We start from the raw sequence: 21,790 nt of genomic DNA on the forward strand, positions 1-21,790 counted from the left end.
GGAAAAAAACCCATCTTTGTTTCTAGACCTTTGGAGGTCAAGTTTTCAGACATCCTTGTATGTTTCTAAGGGCTACACACTTACCCAAGAGAAGAAGAACAACAAAATATATAAGTAAAAAAAAAAAGACATTTCACATAACCACGTACTTCCAAATGCCATGTATTTAGGAGAAAAGACCATCACATGCCTCAAATAATGAGAGTTAATAACATCAGGAATAGCACAATTTGCACGGATTTAATTTAAACAAGAACTGAAAATTCTCAGCTGCACATTTGTAAATATACTATTTATTGTCAATAACATTAAAAGATTGATCTAGCAGGTCACCTACAAAGATTTCTTTGGTCCTCTTCACCACCAGGAGCATCTCCTCAGGCTTCTTCTATGCTGCAGTCCAACAGCTGTCTTTTACAATATATCCTGACTGTCATCACATTTGAGCTCTGTATCACGCTGTACTTATTTTGGTAGAGGAGTAGGTGTGTGTTTGTGTGCGACGGGGGCTGGGGGGGGAGGTTTCACTTTGTACTTCTTGCAGATAGAATTACTGTGCCTGTCTGTTGGCTTTGCTTATTTCTCTTGCGGATATCTGTGGGGGATAAAATAAGTGCCGGCTTTGGATTTGATTTGTACTGTGAATTTGCTTCTAATTGGCACCACCCACACCAAAGGTTAAAGTCAACATTTTCAGTTTTCAAAGCTGGAAGGATAAAGCCAGGCTACTAGAGTGAGATTTTAAACAGCTAGCAAAACTCCATTGCTGTGACAGTCAGTGGTAAAAACTTCTCCTGCAGGGACAAGGTGGGCACTGGAGATCTCTGGGCCCTGCTTGCAGGCTGTTCCCTGGACTGTCCCTTCTCACAGCCTCTGACGGATGTGGCCTGAGGCTTGTGGCTTTTGGCTGTGTAATGTTTCCATTGCGCAGCTCGCAGGGCCAGAAAGGCTGTCATCCTTTGCTGAGGAGCCCTGCCGGTATAGCTGAAGGGGAGGAACACGGGTGTGTATCACTTTTGCCCTGTCCCTTAGCACTGATGAGGTCTAGTTCTGACTTCAGCATTATTTAAAATAGCTTTAGGATTGTTTTGTGTTACAGAGTCAGTGCACTCTCCTTCTGTACCTTTCTATCCTGTCCATTACTTATTTGTTAAGAGATTTAGCTTCAAGAGAGAAAATTAAAGTACCAAGTAGTTTTAGTAGTAACACTGCGGAGCTTCTTCTAAGTGGCTTTTTTGTGTGTATGCACATGTAGATAGAATGCTTTAAATTGATTTTGAGGCTGCTAAGGTAGGCACGTACAGGCAAAGAAATCCCAGAGGTTCATACACGTTTTTTTTTTTGTTTAATTATGTTTTTACCATCCAGCCTGTATAAACAGTATTTGGGCATAATGGTATCAAATTTCACATACTATACACTGCAGTCTTAGATCTACGTTCTTCATTTCTAACAGCTGGGCTCACATGGTTAAATTTCTAGTATGCTTCAAAAATGCATTCTAGTTGTTACTAATATGATATGGATAACAGAATCAAACCAAATATTTAAAAGCATTAGCCCCCCAAATAATCTGGTAAACCTATTCCTAAACTCTCAGCCAGATGAAGCCAGGAGCCAGACGAACAAATTATTGTCAGTGTTTTTCCAAATGAGTACATTGTATCAGGTTCTTAAATCCTTCCTTGGACAGCTCAGTGAAAAGAGACTGAAAGCAGAGCTACACTCTTGCCTGGCTCTGAAAACATTAAATCCAAGATTGAAATGGGGAGATGCAGAGCAGCGCTGGTTAGATCAAGCGCGGTACCAGGCATCTGGGCTGCACAGCTGCTAAACAAGGGCGGTGAGGCCATGGGGCATGGTACGTACCCCGTGAACGTATTGGTTCAGACCTCCTTTAGCAAGGGGATCTCACTGCTTGTTTGCAACATAGTTGAGCACTTGGTCCCAGCAAAATGAATGGTAGAATCTCCAAAAATGGGACACTGAAACGAGTACATGTGACCTTGGGAATCTGCTTTGCTTTAGGCTGCACAACCTGCAGTGCCGAACTCCACACACTTTGGCCTCTGGAGTCTTGTGTCCTGGGGACATTGTTCAGTTCTTTGGCATCACAAAGCCAGTGGGAAAGGAATAACCCTGCTTCCACCGAGCATTCAAAGTGTGTGCGAAAAAAAAGTGATATGTGAGGGGCTGCTGACAAGCATCTGGACTGACAGAGGTGACCCTCTGCTGCTGACTTAACAGTCGACATTCTGCAGACTGAAAGGAGATGACCAGTTCTCTGGGGAAGGAGGAGTACGAAACATGACCAAAGATGAAAAAGAACTTCAGAAGTGCCTTAAGGCCCCAGCTGAGACCTTGTGAAATCCATTTATGCCAGGCTGTCTGCAAAATGCACAGTGCAAGAGAGCCTCACACAGAGAAGGCATGTGGAATGGGAAGGGAAAAGCAGGAAAAACAGCAGTTCCCTAACTCCCCACAGGAAATCAGTGTCGTAAGCAGAAACTGAATGCTAAGTCTTAGTCCCTGCCCCCTGCTTTGTGACCTGTTTTGTTATGACCTGCACAGGTTGATGCTTCTTTCAAGATACTGTATTAGAAGGCTGCAAAAAGTCCACTACAGGTGTCACTTTTGTTGTGAAAATATCAGCACTTCAGTTAAGCAGAAATGATGGCCCTGCTGCATGCTTTGGGGGCCGGCTTCCCCTCCCTCCCGGAAAAAGTGCCTTTCAGAAGGATGGCTTAACAAAATGCCTGCCCGTCTGCAGAACGGCTCATGTCAGCCAAGTGCCAAGTGAGGAGAGGAGGTAGAGCCACAGTTTGAGAAGAGTTATGCCCATCCTCGTGGCCCCTCGAAAATATCGGCCCCTTATATGGCAGGAAATTCAGTGCGAGTTGAAGCTGTCAGAGATGATTTAATTCTTGCTGAGTGCTCTTTGACTCCTCTCAGAGTCCCAGAATTAAGCTGAGGTCAGGGACTCAGTGGCTGCTGGCTACTAGCCCTGCCACAGCTCCAGGAAGCTGCTGTGCCAGCAGCTTGTACCCATGTAACGTGGATCAATAAATCTCACCATAGGACTGATTGCTTGTTCCCATGTGCTGGGACTCCCCATCTCCAGTGTTGGGGACTGAGATGAGGTACATATAACTGCACTGAAAGGGAAGATGTGCCTTTTGTCCAGTAATTAATGTTTCCCTTCTACATGCACTTCTACATGGAACGGGCTGAATTACTTCACACCAAGCTAGAACATCCAAACCCATTGATGAAATTTCAAGCAAGTGCAGCACTTGTCACATTAATGGCAAAATCTCCACTGCTTTTATGCATCTCGCTTTTAGAGCTTAGGTTATCAGTGGTAACTCTATCCCTGATTATTTTTGGTAGAGTAACTCTCACCCACCTTGTATGCAAGTAATATGTTTGTTGTAGACATGGTGCTGCAGTCTAATCCTAGACCCATAATTTAACACAGTGAGGAAAGGGCCAGTCACCTTCAGGGAAGCCCTACTAGTTTATGTCAGCAAAGTATTTGGCTCTGTAAAGATTGTTGTTTATCAAGATACTGAAATTGCCTATGATCAGCTTAGATTTTTGTAAGCATTTTCCTGGAATTGGTTCAGATAATGAAGTGTTCATTGGTCAGTAATAAAATTCAGATCATTTAAATGTCTGGAGTAAATCAAAAGCTTTTTCCAGAAGCAGCAGCTCAAATGTTATCATTTTAAATAGCGTTATAAATATACCCACAGTAATGACTGCAACACCAGTTCCTTAAATACACAGAAATTAGCCATGATTATCAATATTATTCTTTATTGCTTTTGAATTGAAATAAATTTATAAATTTATTACTATATGCTATTACAGCTCACCAATTCATAGATTTTATGGCTAAAAGGGGATATGATATCAGTTTGTCTCATCTCTTGTACAGCAGTTTATACAGTTTCCTTATAGTAGTCTCTTCAAATAAGCGTATCGTACACTTGGAATTTAGGACCTGTGTGTTCTGTGGTCTTTACCTGGCTGTTTTCAGTAAGCCCCTTACAGTCAGCCATTAATTTGTCACTCTCCACATTCTGACTAGTTTATACCAAAATTTCTGCTTGCTATGTTGACTCCACCAAGGTGGTGGTTCCTTGCACACCTTTCATCTAAACTTGGAGACAAGTGTACTTCTTTGGCCACAATATAATCCTGTTCAAGTCTAAAACCAATTTTTTTCTCAAGACGCTGACTTGTTTTGCATCAATGGCAAGACACTAACTGATTTCAGGATAGCCAAAATCTAATCCTTATTTGTATTAGGTGACCAATATTGTTATACATCTGCACTCCCACAGTCAGGGCTTTCCACTAACAAAGCCAGTGAAGGCATTCAAAGGCTGCATGACTGCATCAACAAGGAATAGGGACTTTTCTTTCAGACCTTAGCTACACAGAAGTTTGTCATGTCATATGGACATAAAGCATCTTAGTTATGAGTTGGGGTTAGCCTCTTTAGTCAGAACGACTGGCTAAAGAATCATAAATAAATTAGACTAGCTCTTGGTATTGCAAGTATTTTGTCATTGCAAATGCCCAGACCTGTTACCACTGAGCTCGAACCTGCTCACGAGTTCAGCCCCTGCTAATGTGCTGTTTCCTTCTCCTACGTCTTTTCCATATGTCTATAAGCAGGACACGTTTCATGTACACAGGCTTGATTTTCCAGAACTTAAGCACATATACAACTTGATGTAGCATGGATTATTCCATCAACAGCAACTAGATAACTCATACATGTGAAGATGAGCATATCTGTGAATATTGTCAGGAGAGGAGCTTTAGTTTGGAAATTGCCTTTCTTTGGGGGTCCCCCTCTCTTCTCTCATTTTTAATTTTTGCAACAACTTATCAATTAGTTTCTCTGTTATTTCATAGAGCTTCTTGTCATGTGTTGCTAGACAAGATGTGGTGACCACTAAATTTTCTATAAGTTATCGCAGAATCAAAGAAAAGTGACCTGTTCTTTTCCCACTGTGCCTCCCAGAGGGGGTATTAGTTGTGTGGTCACTTTTATCATGTGGAAGGTTTTTTTCACTTTCTTAAATTTCCTCTGTGTCACAAACCTATATGATTTTTGTAATAGTGATCATAGTTTCCCTGAGGTTTTACCATGTAGAAATGTATTCAGAACGTAGACTCTGAGTCTCCACTGGAAAGAGCTGTCTGCAGAAATCTGCGGTGCCCTTCTAACACTAATTCTAGGCAGCCCAGGGAAATTTAGGGAGAATCTCAGGATGGAAAAGTGCTGCTAATTCTATTAAATCCTATGAAAAAGTCATACAAGGAAAAATTAAGTTTAAACAAGGTTTGGGGAAGCCCTTTTAGAGAAAATTTGTGGATTTAAGTAATCCTTTTTTTTACCATTAAGGCTACTTTTGTTTTACTGCAGACTTGCATTTTGAAAATTACTTGTCAGGGAAGAATAAGAAAATAGAAAAATGATCCAAGCCCTGAATTAGTGCCTTTATGGTTATAATATCCTTTACTTCAGTTCAGTTTCCCTGGTAGACCTGCAAGGAAAGCTCTACCCCATCAAATAACAGAGTACTAAATACAAGTAGGTACAAAAGCCTCTCTATATTTGCAAGCAACCCCTAAATTTTGCTGATGAACTCCTGGCATTTTGTTAGTAAATATTTCTAGAACAGATGACATCTGACATAATTTTGTAGATACACACTAAGGGTGCATAAATACACACACATATATACATATGCATACCTATACGTATGCACATATGTGGACACTTTTAAACATCTGTCTCCGTAGATAACAGTGGAATTTGCTGCATTCATTCCTGATTCCTTTAGGGCTCTGGAATTTCAGGATCTGACTTCTTCTAATAGGGAATCTCTAGATGTGTTGTTTCAAATGCTGGTTTAAATAAAAAGAAAAAATAAGCAGCAGCAATACAGCACATCACAATAGCAGGTTAAATATAGACATGGATTACAGAGCCATTGTTTTCACTCCTGCTAAATAAGACAGTACACTTAAAATGGAACGCCACTTGACCTTTCGTGTCTCATCAGCCTGTGATTGTATTTAACTGATGCAGGGAGGAAACATTTTCCCCCTGGAACTGTCCCCTGTTGATATGACGAGCACTGCTGCTGGGTCACACCATGCACAGGAGGCAGAAACCCAGCGCTCCAGAACGCAAGAGGGATCTTGCAGCTCATGGAGGAGCTCTGTCCATGTCCCACAATGACACACGCTCTTTCTTCAACTTCTCTCAGCTTGTGCTCTCTGCTGGCCATCTCAAATCACCACCAGTGCTCAAACATTCAAAAATCACGTACTTTGAAGTGGAAATTCTTGATGTGCAAAGCAAGAAGCAGATCTGCATTGTGGACAAGGTGAGTGTAGTATTCCAGCGTGCTGGGGTTGTGCCTGGTTCACACGGTGCCGCTTCAGGGACTCTGTTTTCACTCTGTTGTGGTCTTATTCTGTAATAGAAATGCTTTCATCCTCAGAACTTCTCGTTAGTCACAATCCTTGGCTGTTTTTCTCCAAGATTTTTACAAATAATCCAACATTGGTTTCTTTTAGACCTCTTGGCTGCTCTGTGGACTCAAGATATGTCCTTAGCTGTCTCTTGACACTTAGATTACAGTGTTTATTTCAGAGCATGATACTTAAGTGTCTACTTCAGAACGGATATTCAGTTTTAATACATTTGTAAAGCTTAGCATCTCTGCAATGCTGTGGGTTCTTGTTGGTATCTAAATGTACTCAGCTGCACCCTACTTATCAGATTGGGCAGGAACCTGGCAATTTTTAAAAATTTTCATTTTTAAACAAAGGGTCTTAGCTAAGAAAGGTACTTTTTTTTAATAACGTGAATCAAAAAATATAAACTACAGTCAAATTGTGTAAGTAGGATGAGAGGATTAGGTAGGAAGGAAGTTTACAACACAGTAAACAACAGCTGAAAAAATGCTTCATAAATATTTTCGTCACAGGTTTTGTGATTCATTGTCCCTCAGCAGAAGAGCTGGTCTCTTGCACGCCATGAAAATGGGAATCCTAATCTATTTAGACTATAGGATTTTTCAGTAACATAGTAGAGTTTTGAGACTTACTGTTTTGCTAGAAGAAAAAATAAAAATAAAAAATTCCCTTATCCTCACTGGCAACAGCTGGAACCGGTGGATAAGTTTGCTTCAAATGTTTAATTTAATGCCTTTGAAATATACAGGGTGGAATACTACGAGATCATTGAAAGGGTATTTTTGCAATTTGTATGCCTAGTTAAAGGTAAATGTCTCATTTGTTCATTCTTAATGGGCCAAAATATTTTTTGAGATTTTTTAAATCTAGCCAAAGGGGAAATATGTACAAAATGGTCAAACAAATATGATGACTATTAATACCAGTTCTAATGATAGTGTTTGCATTATTTAATTTACTGAGTGATATTTATGCAGTTATTAAAAAGGGTTATCTAAATACTATACTGAATAAGGTTTTGATCCAAAAAAAGACTGAGTATTTCTTATCTTAAGCTTTCTATAGTGTCACTAAAATAAATATATTAACAGAAACAGAATTAGACCCAGAGCCGCCTTTCAGGAATCCTTCCATGATGCATGGAGGAACGGTAGTCTGTTGGGACAACAGCAGACCTGTGTTTTAATCTTTATTCTGAATTTTGATGAGCCTGAACATTTTCTACACCTTCTCCAAACTACGGACTCTGCCCCTGTAGCAGTGGAAAGAGAGTTACGAGTGGTGATTGCCAAGTACTCTCTATATAGAGGTAAAATACACACAAAGGAGCAATAGCAACTGTAAACTGGAAGCATCTGCTCAGGAATCTATGTTCAATTTACATGGCAAATGGCCAGCAGCAAGGACTGTTTTGTTTTGTTTTGTTTTGTTTTGGCACAGTACCAAGGGATTGGTGCAAGTATAGTGCAAGGCTGAGATTTCCAAGACTGCCTAAAGAATTTGGATTTTGAATACACATTCATCTGGCTGTCTAAGTCCCTTAATTTGCTGTGATAAACCCTTCCTAAGGCAACCCTGAAAATGCAGAAGTTGAGTTCCTTACTTCCGTGAACACTTGTTAGTATTGGTGAACTTCATTTCGGTTGGTTATTAGAGCAAACGAGATCATTTTACTGGATTATGCATAATCTTCTGCTTAATTAAATGTAACATTGATATAGACCCAACACGACACTTCTAGTGCCTGTTTTCTGTTTGTAAGATAATTATGATTAGCTTCATTTCTTGGGGTTGCATATGATTTTACTTTTCAGGATTTATAATAGGAGAGAATAGGAACCATGGATTTTAAAATGTATGTATTTACACTCATTGCATATTGTTAGTACTTCAGACTATTATGATTTAGCAAATACATTTGTAATATTCTCAGATTAATAAATCTAAAGGGACAAACTATATTACAATGGCAGGGAGAAGACCCCGTCTTTCTCCACCTAATGGAAACTCAGGCAGAGTGATTAGATGATTAATGCTATGTGGTTAAATACCAGTCGCTGCTTGCAGAACGTTAGTTTCTATGAGACTCTTGCATATGCATGTGAATCCTATTCAGATTAGTGGGAGCTCTGTAAAGTCTGCAAAATGATGATACATCTAACTAGTTTTGGTATTTAGAAAGAAAAAATGTCTTGTGCTCAATGCAGTGTCAGGAATTTAGAAGAGGTGTGTTCAGCTGTGTGATCTCGAGCAATCAATTGACATCAGTAGGCTTTGGATCCAGCATAAGTAATATGAATTAATTCTCCATCTGTAAAATGAAAATAACATTATCTCCTTTGGCTTTCTCACCCATCTTACACTTTGGGGAAGGATCAGTCACAATATAAGTGAGCTGAGTGGTTACTATAAGGTCCTGATCGTCTTTAAGGTTGGCTTAAAGGAACAGAATAAATACATATTTGCCTGGTTTTTAAGCGTGTAAGATACATTCACATCGTACTGCAGGCTTTTCCACAGTCAAGAAAGGCAGGAAAAAAATGTTGAAAGAAAGTAGTAGAAGAGGAAAACCCTAGACATTTTGTCCCATAGTGATCCTCTCCAGGAGCTGGGTCTTGAAGAAAAATACCTAATCTTGCAAAACTTGAAGTAAATTCACAGGAGTCAGCAACACTGGCAGTTCATTTTGCACATGCGTACTTTGAACATAGAATTCTTTATAGGAGTATCATTTCTTTTATTTAATATTGCCAACCTGCTCTGGGGACTTTCTCTGCTATGGATATGACATTAAGCAAGTAGTTTGGTGCACATGAGCTTTTCCAGCGAGTTACTTAAAGAATTCAAAAAAGAAATAATAACAAGTGTGAGATCTTTTTCCCCAGATTTGCTCTTGGTACAGAAATTAATTCTGAGGTGAGATGTCATGGAAAAGAGGCTTCAGTGTTTGGGGACAGGGAGAGAAGGGAGGAAACACAAACCTGTCTCAAAATTTTTTTCCAGTTATTCTACAAAATGTCCCCAAACTACTTCTGGCAGGACAGCAGGCACTGGCGATTTATAGACAAAAGGGGGCTCCCTTTGACAGCTGGAAAAAGGCTTCGAAAAGGAGTTAGTGGGAAAGCTAATTTAAACCCAGGCTACAACCCCATCCGTCTGTCCTTAAAAGCAGTATATAAATGCTCAGAGGAGGTACCCTGGGCCTGTACTGGCGTGAGCAAGGGTACCCGCGCTCCGACGTGATGGCAGCAGGGGACAAAAGGCACTGAGGTTTCGAGGAGATGTGCGAGCGGCCCCCCGCCCTGCGCGCTGCCCACGAGAGGGCGAGGGTCCAGGCGTGCCGGTCGGTTGGAACGAGAGAGTCCTGGGCCTCCCTTCCTTCCTTCCCCGCTCCCTGCTCTGCGCGGGGAGCATCTTGCCTGACCTGAGATCCCTCCGTGCCCGGGAGAGGATTTCCGAGAACAGAAAGGCGTTTACCCAAGCAGGCAAAGGCCTTACAAGAACTGGTGGCTGAAAGCCACAATGAGGCAAATTTAGCCGAGAAATTTGGCCCGTATTTGGACAGTCAATCAAGGGGTGATAAGTAGCAGTTGGGCATCTTGTGGGTGAATCTTCAGTCACTTCACCATGCAAATCGATACTGCATTTTTTTAAGATGTTCTGTAGTTGAAACATGAGTCATATAGGTTTCTTGCTCAAGGAGTGAAAGAATTATTCAGCAAGGAATAAACCTCTTCTTTGGCCGGGTGTAAAACAGCAGATGAGCCTAGATGATCGCAAGTCTCTTTTTTCCTCACAATTTATTAATTTCTATGGAAGAAATTCCTGTCTGTAAAGAGGAGAGGGCATGTAATTAGTGATTTCTTCTTAGAAACATTTTCAATGAAAGAGAGTCCTAAATTGTCTAAGGATTTTGGCTCCCATATTACTTCCGAAAAGCTATAGAAAACAACAGAACATGCAAAATTCATCAAGTCTTAAAAATGAAAGAAAATAATTCCTTTTTGCATTTTTTAACAAATAACCCACATTTTTCATCGTCAGCCACAACTTATGAAAAATACATTGCTACCCAAAAACTGTTTTACTTGTACATTATTCCAAAAGCCTGATGTAGGTTAGTTTTAAAGTTATGGATGTGCAATGATTTGATTTATAAATGCTGTTAAGGCAACTCATAACTGTTTCTGTTACAGCATTCATTGTATAATATTTTTTTCTTCAAATTAACTTGTAGTAAAATGCATTTTCCCACAAACATAGTGCAATGTAATTAATTTTGCATGAGTTGCTTTTAAGGCAGAAAGTGTTACACAATATAGTTTTTACAGAATAAATCACCTTTGGGGAAACCAGCACAGAAAGCTTTTTCCCATCAAAAGCCTCAGAGCTCAGTAGTTTCGTGCTATAGTTTTGCAAGTTAAGCTATAAGCAGAGGTGCAAACTCAGGTTTTGGCTGCTATGCAGTGGCCCTCCTTTCCAGAAAACTTCTTAAGGCCTACAGAAGAGAGCTTGCTTCCTAAGGTACGCAGGAGAGAGCCTTTTTTCTTGGTCTGCAAGATCTCTGCACGGATGATGGAAACTACTTTCCTGCCCTCTGAAATCACTTTGGAAAACCCAGTTACTGATAGTTAAATGTTTGTGGTTAATGATATATACTGTAGGAGCATTTAACTATATCTTTGTGAGTGTAGACATGCCATGCAATGCCTACAGTGAAAGTCAGGTGAACATTGTTATTTTTCTTAAATTAAAGGACCCTTGCGTAGGGCCTGTCCTTTTGTTACTTACTTTTGTCGCGCCCAGCATAACAAAAATCTATGCATCAATCCAGTCACTTACATATACAACTCTTCTTGCGGTTAAATATTACACCATATATGTATTACTACATCTTTTGCCAAAGATGAATTAGGGCTTATTCTGACTACTTTGAAAGGCTTGTCTGTCTCTGAAGGAGTTCACAAGCATTTTTGTGTAAAGCACCTAAAACAATATTGTCCTTGTATCTGCACACTATGGCTTAGCAATACAATGGATTTACACTGGCAGACAACAAAATCAGATACGTGTAGAAATGGCATCTCCAGTATCAGAAATCTATTACTCTCGTCTGTGGGTTGCAGCTCTGTCACAGAAAGTGAGCAGCCAAGAAGAACAGTCGTCACCAGCTCTCTTTTGCGTAGTCATCTCTGGCAAATAAAAATAACTTCTCACATCATGACTTGGAGGCTAGACATACCACATTCATTTTAGGTGAGCAAATACAATCATTAAAGTAGGCAATGAAACTCTGCAAAGGAACTCTTTGCAGTACCAGGACATTGCCTTTTACATCAGACTCTCCTCATTTGCTTCATTCTAGGGAAGTATAATAAAGAAGTCCTTTCCTAGGAATGAGATTAATATTTTCATTGCTTTGTATAGTCTTTTTTTTCCTAAATCTTGAATTTTAATATTTCACTTCACAGGACTCTCTATTCTTCCTTGTGGAGAATGAGCAGAACCTGTGCACTTCCACAGTGGCCTCATTTCATGCATAGAATGTTGAAGATCATTATCTTTCTCATTCAAGCAATCTATCATTAGAGACATCCTGCCTCTGATGCCAAAGGTGCCCAAAGGGATTGAATAACCAGCTACATCAAAGGAGGGGGCTTCCACGGGAAGACCACACGTTGATGCTGAGTCCCACAAACTAGGGATTCCCACAGCAATACCAGTGAAGGAACACAGACACAAAACTAGCTGGATGCAGGCTCATTGCTGTGGAAGTCCTCTTTTTTACTTCCTTTTGGAAGGAGGATTTCATAGTGTCTTGTGTCTTTTACTGTCTGTTTTCACAGCATCCGGCACAACGGGGATCTGGTCCCTGCTGGGAGGCACTGCAAGAAAATACATTACATTTACAAACATGTTATAAAGTCTACATGTTTTCTTGCCCGTAAGAATTGAATCTTATGCCTACCCCCCAGTGCTGGAGGTGATGACAGTAGTATTTTCTTCCCCAGTTATTAGTTACACTTGGTAAAGTAGGTAAACATATTCAAATTCTGTTGAAGCAATGCATTACACTCATTTCTTCCTGCTCCGCTAGAAATTCACATCATTTTAATGTCAATATAGCTACAGATAGTTTCAGATGAAAAAAGGCAACTAGACATATTAATTTCTGCTTGCTCTTTGCTGTCACCATTCTTGTTTCAATACAGCTTTTTAAATGGAATAACTGGAGAAATGGCCTTTGATTTATCTAGAAGAGAGAGACTGGGGAGGGGAGAAGCTGGTAACTTTAGGGCATTTAGCATTTGTAAAGGTATAATTTAAAGAATTACAGAAGCCACTACAGAAGACTAATGCTTTAGCTGATACTAATTTTCAAAGCTTAGAAGTGCCTTTAAATGACAGGTTTTATACATCTCTTATTTTAGATAGAAAAGTCTAAGCCTGGGGGGAAGAAAGAAAGAGTGAAATACAATAAATGATCCCAAAAATTTAAGCTTCATTCAAAGCTCAGCAAAAACAAGAGAATGAATTCTTGAGACACCAGTGGTGTTCCAGCTCTTCATAAAAATAAGCCATTCTGGCCAACAGTAAAAGCCAGCTATGCTACCAGAGCAGTGAATATTGCCAAAAGTGTATCTGTAGAGACAGATTCCCAGCCAGTGTGAAAATGTCCTCTTCCCCAACAAAGTTATGACATTTTACCCCAGCTGCACATTTGCCTTATTGCATCAAAGATAATTCACAGATTATTGCAAATTATGAATGTACTGGAGCAATATAAGACCATAGGGAGCTGTAGGTGTTTTATTAGTCTAATAGTTAACCAGCACAACCCATGATGGAAATTTAGGTGTATAATGGCATCTCATATAGGCATTATTGTAGCATTAAAATACTCCTGCCCATGATTTATTGGTCCATCAGAACATGCTTCAGGTTCTTTCTGAAATCAGACCTGTGATTCTTCACAAAATACCTGAGCCATGTAGTAATGGACCTATAAGGATCTAACTGGATATATTAATGCTATCTTTATAACGTATCTGCCTATGTTTAAACAATTTTGGATTTTAAAATGTCCTTAAAATGCAAGCTTTCCTTTTTTAATATATATGGCTCTTGTACTACAAGAGAACAAATTGTGGCAGTCAGAGAATCTTTACCAGAAGTGCAGCAAGCATCTCTTCATTGTGCTTGGTATGGTGAAAAGCGCTTAGATTTCTAACTGACGGATGATGCCTAATTGTTCTCATGCATACCCTCGTTCCCCATTCCTTTCTGCTTCTCAGCTTCATACTTCCCCTCATGGACCATAGGGGGCTTGCTGTCTCTCCATCGTTCCCTGCCTGCTCTCCCCAACATAACTTTGGACCTACTGGCCAAATTTGAATACATCTGAAAGAGAAAGAAAAAAAGGCTCAAAAGATTACGTAGTTCCTGCTTGCCTAATGGGAGCCGGTGGCTGGGTAGCGTAGTGTTGCAGAGCAGGGAGCACAGGCGGAGTGCAGCCTTCACCCCTGCTGCACACCGGTGGCCCGCTGTCAGCTCAACACGCACATTCTGACTGGGCAATCAGCAAGCGCGTGGCAGCAAAACAGCCCCAGCTTCTTGCCCAGTGGAAACGTCATAGGAGACAGGGAAGGGATATGGCGCAGCTGGAGAAGGCTCTGGGGTGCTTTATGAGTAGAAAGTAAGGCTTTGTTAGCCCTGCTACTCATAGAACCACTTGTTTTGCCAATGCATCCTGTGAATTTTCTTTTGAGTTGGTTGATCTGACTCTTGCTTTTTGTTTTCATACAGTCCCCGAAATAGTTTGTGACCGTCCTGTGCTAAGTATCAGTTGAGTTTCTTGAGTGCACTGCTTGATTTTAAATGTTAACAGTTTGCATAGGTATAAAAAAGCAAGCATAAATCTCTACAGCCACTTGATAGAAAACGGAAGACAAATTCAGAGAGATTTCACAGCTAAGCTACATGCTTAATCTGTGCTAGGACTGGCAATCAAAATGCAAACAAAACTCTAAACCCCACCCTCTTCTTGAGAAGAACTGGTCAAAATTAGTTCGGTGGGTTTTTTTGGTTTTGGGGTTTTTTTTTGTTTGTTTGGTTTTTTTTAAGTGCATACCCCAAATGTTGTTTTCTTTGCAAATTACAGTGAAAACAAATGAGTCTTGAATTTTTGATGAGGTAGAATTTGGGAAAGATTGTGTTACAAATTAATTTTGGAATATTTCAATCTGTTATGACACCACAAATACTTCATTTTGAGTGCAATTTATTTTAAAATTTAATAGTGCATTTATTTGAATATTATTTCCTGTTGGGTTATTTTCCATGGCATGAGAGCCATGTGTTATATTATTTTACACTATCATGATTGATGTGTCATAAAATAGTGCAAAAGTAATGGAAGTTCCATACCGATGAGAAATAAAAGAAATGAAAATAGCACAATGAAATGAATTTTCAGCATGTTCTTGAAACAGGATTTTAAAAAAAAAATGTTTTCTATTTCATTTTTAAAATTTGAAGTCAATACGAACTTACACATCCAGAGTTTTTCCAGAACAATTCCATTTTCCTGCTAGAAAAGTGTTGTGACAGAGGCTTCCTGACTGGTTCTGCTGTTAAGCTCTCAAGGTGAATACAGCAACCTTACCCAGTTCCCTTTAACAAAAGGTGAGAAGGCACGGAGGCATGCCAATTCTAGTCAGATTTGCTCAGAAATAGGTGAACATGTTGAATTCTGTAAACTGAGGGATGGCCTGCATGCCTTTTGTCTACTAACGAATTGCATTCTCTTTACTTCCACTCTCATCTTTAGCAGAGGGAGGAAAAGCTCTTTCTGGTGTCTGACACTTTTTCAGAAAATTTCTTGCAAAGGGAGAGGATTTTTTTAATATAAGTACCCACCTAGCAGTAGAAAACCAATATAACATCTTTAGAGACAATCTTGGCTAGTGTAAATTGACATGACTGCACCCGGTAAGCATGTGGTTATGTGTATTCTTAGATAATTTGACCCACAGTCACTGGGAATATTAGTTAGTTGGATTATCTCATATGCCAAAGTTCACGTGACCGCATAATAATCTAGGAGATTACTAAGCGATACAGCCCCCTACTCACGTATGCTGGAACCGACTTGAGCTAAAACCATAGTTCTGAATATCTCCAGTTTCTGGAAAGACTGGCTTGAGAGCAGAGCTAACTCTTTAGTAGGCAGTTCACTGCAGTCTACCAAGTAAAATATTAAATTCCATATAAAGCCTTTGTGTAGCTGCTGACAACACTTGTCTATATGTAGTTACTTCTATGTCATTTCCACGGTGGGCTCATCTATTTATATCTCTTTGGACATGACCAGCACACTGGTTCACCAGGCTAACAAGAGAGCAGTGGGACGCACTGAGGGAGGTTACAGTAAAACAGTACCCAATTTTTAATACTGTCTTTGAAAATTAACAATAAGAAAAAGTAATCTGATCTAGAAGCCAAATTCACAAAACACGGAGATCCATTAGAACAGTTGTTTTCCTGATTAACTTTCTGTGAAATGCTGCTGATTTCTAATAATACAGCATGGTCCCAAATCAAGGTCAGGGTGCAAAAGCAGTAACGATGAAGTATTTGTTGAGTGCTGGATTTGGAAATTACCTGGCTTTCCCATTAGCTGGTTATCTGTTTTGGGGTCAGATCCTCAGCTGCAATAAGCTGATGTCAGCCTTTTGAACAAATTTACCCTGTCTGAAGATGGGGCCCTGTGTGGTTAATGAGGAGCTGGAGTGGCAGAATTTCTGAATTTCTGCAATTATGGAAAATGACTGCCTGTTGAAAAGTAGGTGACTCAGCAGTGCAGTGGTACTCACATGTCACAAAGAAAAAGCATTCAAAGGGAAATGTTGAATGAAAGATCACTTATTTGCTAAAATTCCATTATTTAAATTCTTATTGATATTCTGCTAACCTCTAACCCCTAAAATAATTCTTTATTGTAAGAACTGTGTGATGCAATTATATACAGATCACCAGATTTGTTATAATTCCTTGACTTATAAATGTGAAAGAGGTATGAAAGTGGATAACCATCTGATTAGCCTGCACTCACAAAAGGCGGTATTAAGTTCCCATAATATCTTCCACTTAGTGCTCTTCCTCAAGTCATAGCCTAAGTTACTAATACGGTATTTTAAATCTTAAAAATGCTTTGTGCATTGCTGCATAAAGGAAGGATGGAACTGGAATGGATGACCCAGAAGGTCCTTTCGTTCTTGAATTCCTAAAAAATGAAAAGTTGCCTCAAATGGAAAAGTAAAAGTATTTTTGCTATGAAGGTATAGGAAAAATAGGATTTGAGGTTTTTAAATCATCCTTTTCTGAATGAAAAGTGTAATGAATGCAACCCACACCTGTAAAATCTGCATTTCTTCGTAACATTTTTTTGAGAAGAAAAAGTAGTCTTCAACCTTACACATGATAGTAACTTTCTAGTAAGTTAACTATATTTAAATCTGGTGTTAGGCTGCAAGTTAAGAAGTTGGAGGGAAAACTGGCTTGACCATCAAGCATCAAAGATATGTGCCAAGTAAGAAGTGGTTTTACAATGAAATCCATCTTGTTTTAAATAAACCAAGGGTGGTCTTTCACTCTGTTTTCCCTTTGCATATTTGAAAAGTGCCGAAATAGAGGAAAAGGAAGGTTATAACACTTTCAGAAATAATTTAAAAGAATAAAAGGAGAGTAAGACTAATAATTACAGTGAAATGTTCCAGGGTGTTTTATTCAGTTAGCACAAAGGGTAGTAAGAGCAGATGCTGTTCCAGTCCTTACAATACTTTAGCTCGTATTGATGTACAATGAAAAGAACAAAAGATAATTAATGGTCTACGAAGAGGACACTCTTAGTAGTAAGCTGATGTCTCAGCATCCATCTTCACATTGATCAATATTAGAATCTATAACTTCACCGGTTGTTTTATGAGGTCTTTAAAAAAAAGGACACAGAATTATCAAGATCATAAAAAAATGTATTTCATTCTTCTGTGGCTATAGCCTCATTATTCTACCTGGAAAGGACACTGCGATTCCTCTATGTCATAGCCCACTCTGAAGAGGAAGGTATTTGTGTTATTTTTCAACTTGCGATCTGCGTAGTTTGCCTCAAGTGGAAGGCTCCTTCTCTAAGCCAGCTGGCCCATAAAACAAAAGTCTTGCTGCCCTCCTGGCTGGACGCGTGCCCCGGGCCTGCCCCGGGCACCGGCAGCCCGTTCGGCGTGCTGCCGCGCCGAGCTGCCAGACTGCGACTAACCAACCAAGTAGTGCTCTGCCCGGGCCCGAGCTGGCGGGATTTAGACCAGCCTAAAGCGGCTTGGATGTACTCGGGCACAGCAGTGCTCCTGCTAATGAGCTCTGCCTCTCTCATAGGCGTCGTACGGAGCACAGTCCCCCCAGCTGCAGCTGTGCAGTTCAAGCACCAGCTTTGGATGTGGGGGAGGTGGTGTGTGACCGTTCTCATCACAGCACATGGATACACTCACTGGTTCCCCTGCTGCAGCAGGCCATTTACGCACAGATCCCGGCAGGCACGTTGTAACTTTTAAACACCTAAGGCACGTGAATGGTTCTATAGGTAGACCTGAAACACAAGCTTAGACTAATTTTTTGATAGCTGAAGTTAGGTGATATGAATCCCACAGCAGGATTTGGAGGGGAAAAAGCACTGAAAGCCGCAGGTTGAAAAACGGGAGAGGGATGTAAAGGTAGACTTGCTAAGAAGGGCCGGACTAGAAATTTTGCACTGATTGAAAGTAGCGCTGTCCTGAGTCGACAGTGAGCCGCCTCGCTCAGGAGTGCAGGCGACTGTCTTGAGCCAGCGCTGCTCTGTGAGCGTGCTCAGCTTAACAGTCTTTCAGCTTCCCTTGACTTAATCAGATGATCAGCTCTCCAGAGCACGGGTTTGCCCTGGCTACTCTTTCCCAGAACCCGGCACGGTGAGATGCTGATCTCCTGTAGGGATGCAGGCCCTGCAGTAATGCAGATTATACTGTATTTAGAAAGCCAGATGATCCTCCATCACATCGGAAAAGACCATTCCCCTCCTTGAGCTGGCAATGCCAGCTCTGAAAACCTGCACACCTGCCCTGTGCTAGGACAGATGACAGATTTTGGTCTGCAGTCTTGTGTGCTGCGTGGTCGTTGCCAGCTAACAGCACTTCCATCTGTATCTGACAGATTCTGGGCTCCAGACCTCACAGGTGTGAGATTACAAGGTGTGAGAAAGCAATTTCAGATATTTTTAGAGGTTTTGAAAACAAAACTCCCCCCCAATCTCACATATTCAAGTCCACAGCGGTTGTACACGTTATAAGAAAAGGCACGTGTAGGCTATGGGAGATGTGCTGTTCTACCGGCTGTTGCGTGGAATGACTCAGGTGCAATGAATACAGATGAATACAATTGAATACAATTTCAATACAATTTGAATACAATATACAATGAATACAATTTCTTTCCTTTTTGAATTGAGAAAGATAAGATGGCTTCTTCTATTGTTCCCTGTAGCTGGGAAGAAAAGGCACCCAGCTGGCTTCAGGAACTCCAAGGGCAATGTCCCTCTCCTGGCCCAGTACTGTTCAACATGGTTTGGGTGAAACAGACCTTGGTGATGTCGGGGAGGGGGAAAGGGTACGTCCTTGGTTTCAAGGAGTCCAGCCCCTGATTTGGGTGGAGTTGGCATTGGTTAGCAGGTGCATCAGAGAGACGGGTCAGGCTTTAAGTAGAGGTTCACTTAGAGCAGTTTCTGCAAATAAGGACCTTTCCAGTGCCCAGTAAAACCCTCTATAACTGTGGAAAAGAAAGCGTTCTCATCTAAACCCAAAGAAAAAGCTAGGAAAAATCTGAACTTTACATACCATTTAGCACAGGTATCATTTTACAGCTTTAGATCATTGAAATCTGTATTGAGCTCTCTGCCTGTTCATATTATTACTGGAAACAAGTTGGCTTGCTCCTAAGCACTAATGGCACGTATATTGTGTGGAGTGTCAAATTATATAAGAGAAGAACTTTTCTTTCTGTACTGATTTGTTGCTTTTGAGTCAGCAATTTTATTTTCTTACATGAGTATTTCTCCAGACTTAGTCTTTTCAGCAAAACAACCTATGTTAAGGTGCTGACTGATCTCTACTAGCAGAATTTCTTACGTTCTTCTCTATTTTTAATGCATGGTTATTGTCACAATTCACTACTATCACTAATAAGTAAAATAGATAGATAGATAAATATCATTAATCACATTTGGAGGAAGTGGGGCTATGGGCTAAAGCTGGTGCCAAGATCCAAGCAAGGCTCAGTAAGTCAATTAATGCTTACGTGTATGAGTTCTAACTAATGCAGTGAAAGAGGAAGTGGATTGCCCAGCAAACCCCATAGAAATCTGTAGGTGGGAAGACACAGACAAGCTTCTGCGGAGCAGAACCGTGGGGTTCCTGTGTAACTGCCAAGGAAGCTATGTCAGGAAACTGCCACGTTCTGGTTAGACTGGGGGAAGCTGGAGATGGAGTGAACCAGGTAATGAGTGCCCAGCCAGGGAAAGTGGTGCCATGGCTGTTTCTCTACCTCAGCCCAACGGAATTCTGCTGCTCCTCAAGATTTTGCTATACGTCACCACCACTTCATACTGGTATTAGCTTATGCTGCGCAGGTGCCTAAATTCTCCAGGGAAGGTGGTTTTCTGCATTCTGCTGTCTGACTGCAGCGACAAGGTCTCTCGCTAGAGCCCCATGGTTAAGACACATTCAATTTACTTCTCCGTCTCTGTGCTTCAATGAACAATATAGTATACTAAATCAGTGTCAAATGCAAAGGGACGGTCTTGTTAAGACCAGGCCCTTACCTCTTGCTACCTCGATCTCAAGCTCAGCGTACTACTTCCTGACGTGTTCCATTGCCTTTCCTTGTAAATGCAAGGTACTTCTAAGTCTTTCGCTCTAGTAAATTCTGTGTTTCTCAGACACTTTGTACAAAGTATATTAAGAAATCAATATATATAATAAAATAGAGCCTAAAAGGCCTCCAGACTGCCATCTAACACTGTGACACCTGAATTGCTTCAGTGCACATGAACAACAGCATGCAAAAGCAAACTCATTTCAGGCAGAAAGGACAGAACCTGCCACCTTTGCTACTGGCCCCTCAGGAAAACCCTTTCATGTCTCCATGAGCCAGGCCCCAGCATGCTTGAACCTAACTTTAAAGCTAACCCTTCAAGTTGTCCCACTGGTTTGATCTTGAGGGCAGTTATTGCCTCGAGCAGGGCCAGCAGCTTTCCCTCTTGACCCTTGGGATTTTATCCTTCCATTGGCCAAGCAGAGGTGGGCCAGGTAATGTGTAAATCAAATGTGGACAATCCTTAATAACGTCTCAACATGTGAGAGCAAATTTGCTGATTTGCTTCATTATTGCCTAAGGAACTTGCAGAAAAATTGAATTATCTCTTCTTTAGAGGAGGGGAGAAGGGATCCCAGAGTGAAGAAGACAGAAAAATTAATCTGCATGCATTTTATTTTCTTTCCCAGGTACCTCCATCATCTACCCTTCTTGATGTGAAACACAAATTTCACAAAGCATGTAAGTACTATGGCTAGCAGGCTGGAGGCATGGTTAGAGGCCTTTTAGCTTGGAGAAGTTGTCAAATTTATTTTTCATGAAATCTCCCATGAAAGCCGAGACTGGCTTGACAGCTCCAGTGCTAAATAAGAGCAGTGTTTGGACTAAAGTTCTACTGTAGCTATTGCAGATGTGAGAGGCTGGAAGGAGAGGACTGCATAATTTATCACTGCCAGCCCATGAGGGGCAATACTTTTCTATCCTCTTTTTAACATTACACAGTGTCAATTCAAGACCACAATTGCATTTGCACTCACAGTGTTATGTTAGATAACCTTTGATAACATTAGACTGCTTCAAGCTGGCCATAAACAGACCATGTAGACCAATAACTACTGTAGTGGGGAACTCGAGCACAGAGTGATTAAATGACTTATCTGGGATCGTGCAGGCTATCTGACAGACTTCTCAACTGACTCAGCCATGTCCAGTTCCTTAATGGTCAGGGCAACCTCCCTTTCTTCTAGTACCGCTTTTTTTGTTTTTCATATCCATGAGGAGGGGAGAAAATACTGGGGGAGCGGGTAATTTTTGCACATACAGACTGCAGATAGGGACCTTGTACATGAGAAGAGATGAGAGCAATCATACTCGAAAATCCCTCTTTTCT

General features: G+C 40.7%; 1 protein-coding gene across 1 annotated transcript in view; it reads left to right on the plus strand.

Moving 5' to 3' along the window:
• Positions 1-6,126: 6,126 nt before the first annotated feature.
• The window catches only part of TECRL (trans-2,3-enoyl-CoA reductase like), a 72,010-nt gene continuing 56,346 nt past the window's right edge, over positions 6,127-21,790 (plus strand). Inside the window, exons 1-2 of the mRNA XM_075150613.1 lie at positions 6,127-6,413; positions 21,090-21,141. Of these exons, the coding sequence (XP_075006714.1) occupies positions 6,180-6,413; positions 21,090-21,141 (286 nt within the window). The 5' untranslated portion in view covers positions 6,127-6,179. The remainder of the gene's footprint in view (positions 6,414-21,089; positions 21,142-21,790) is intronic.

The sequence above is a fragment of the Calonectris borealis genome, chromosome 4, assembly GCF_964195595.1.
Source record: "Calonectris borealis chromosome 4, bCalBor7.hap1.2, whole genome shotgun sequence".
NCBI classification, from domain to species: domain Eukaryota; kingdom Metazoa; phylum Chordata; class Aves; order Procellariiformes; family Procellariidae; genus Calonectris; species Calonectris borealis.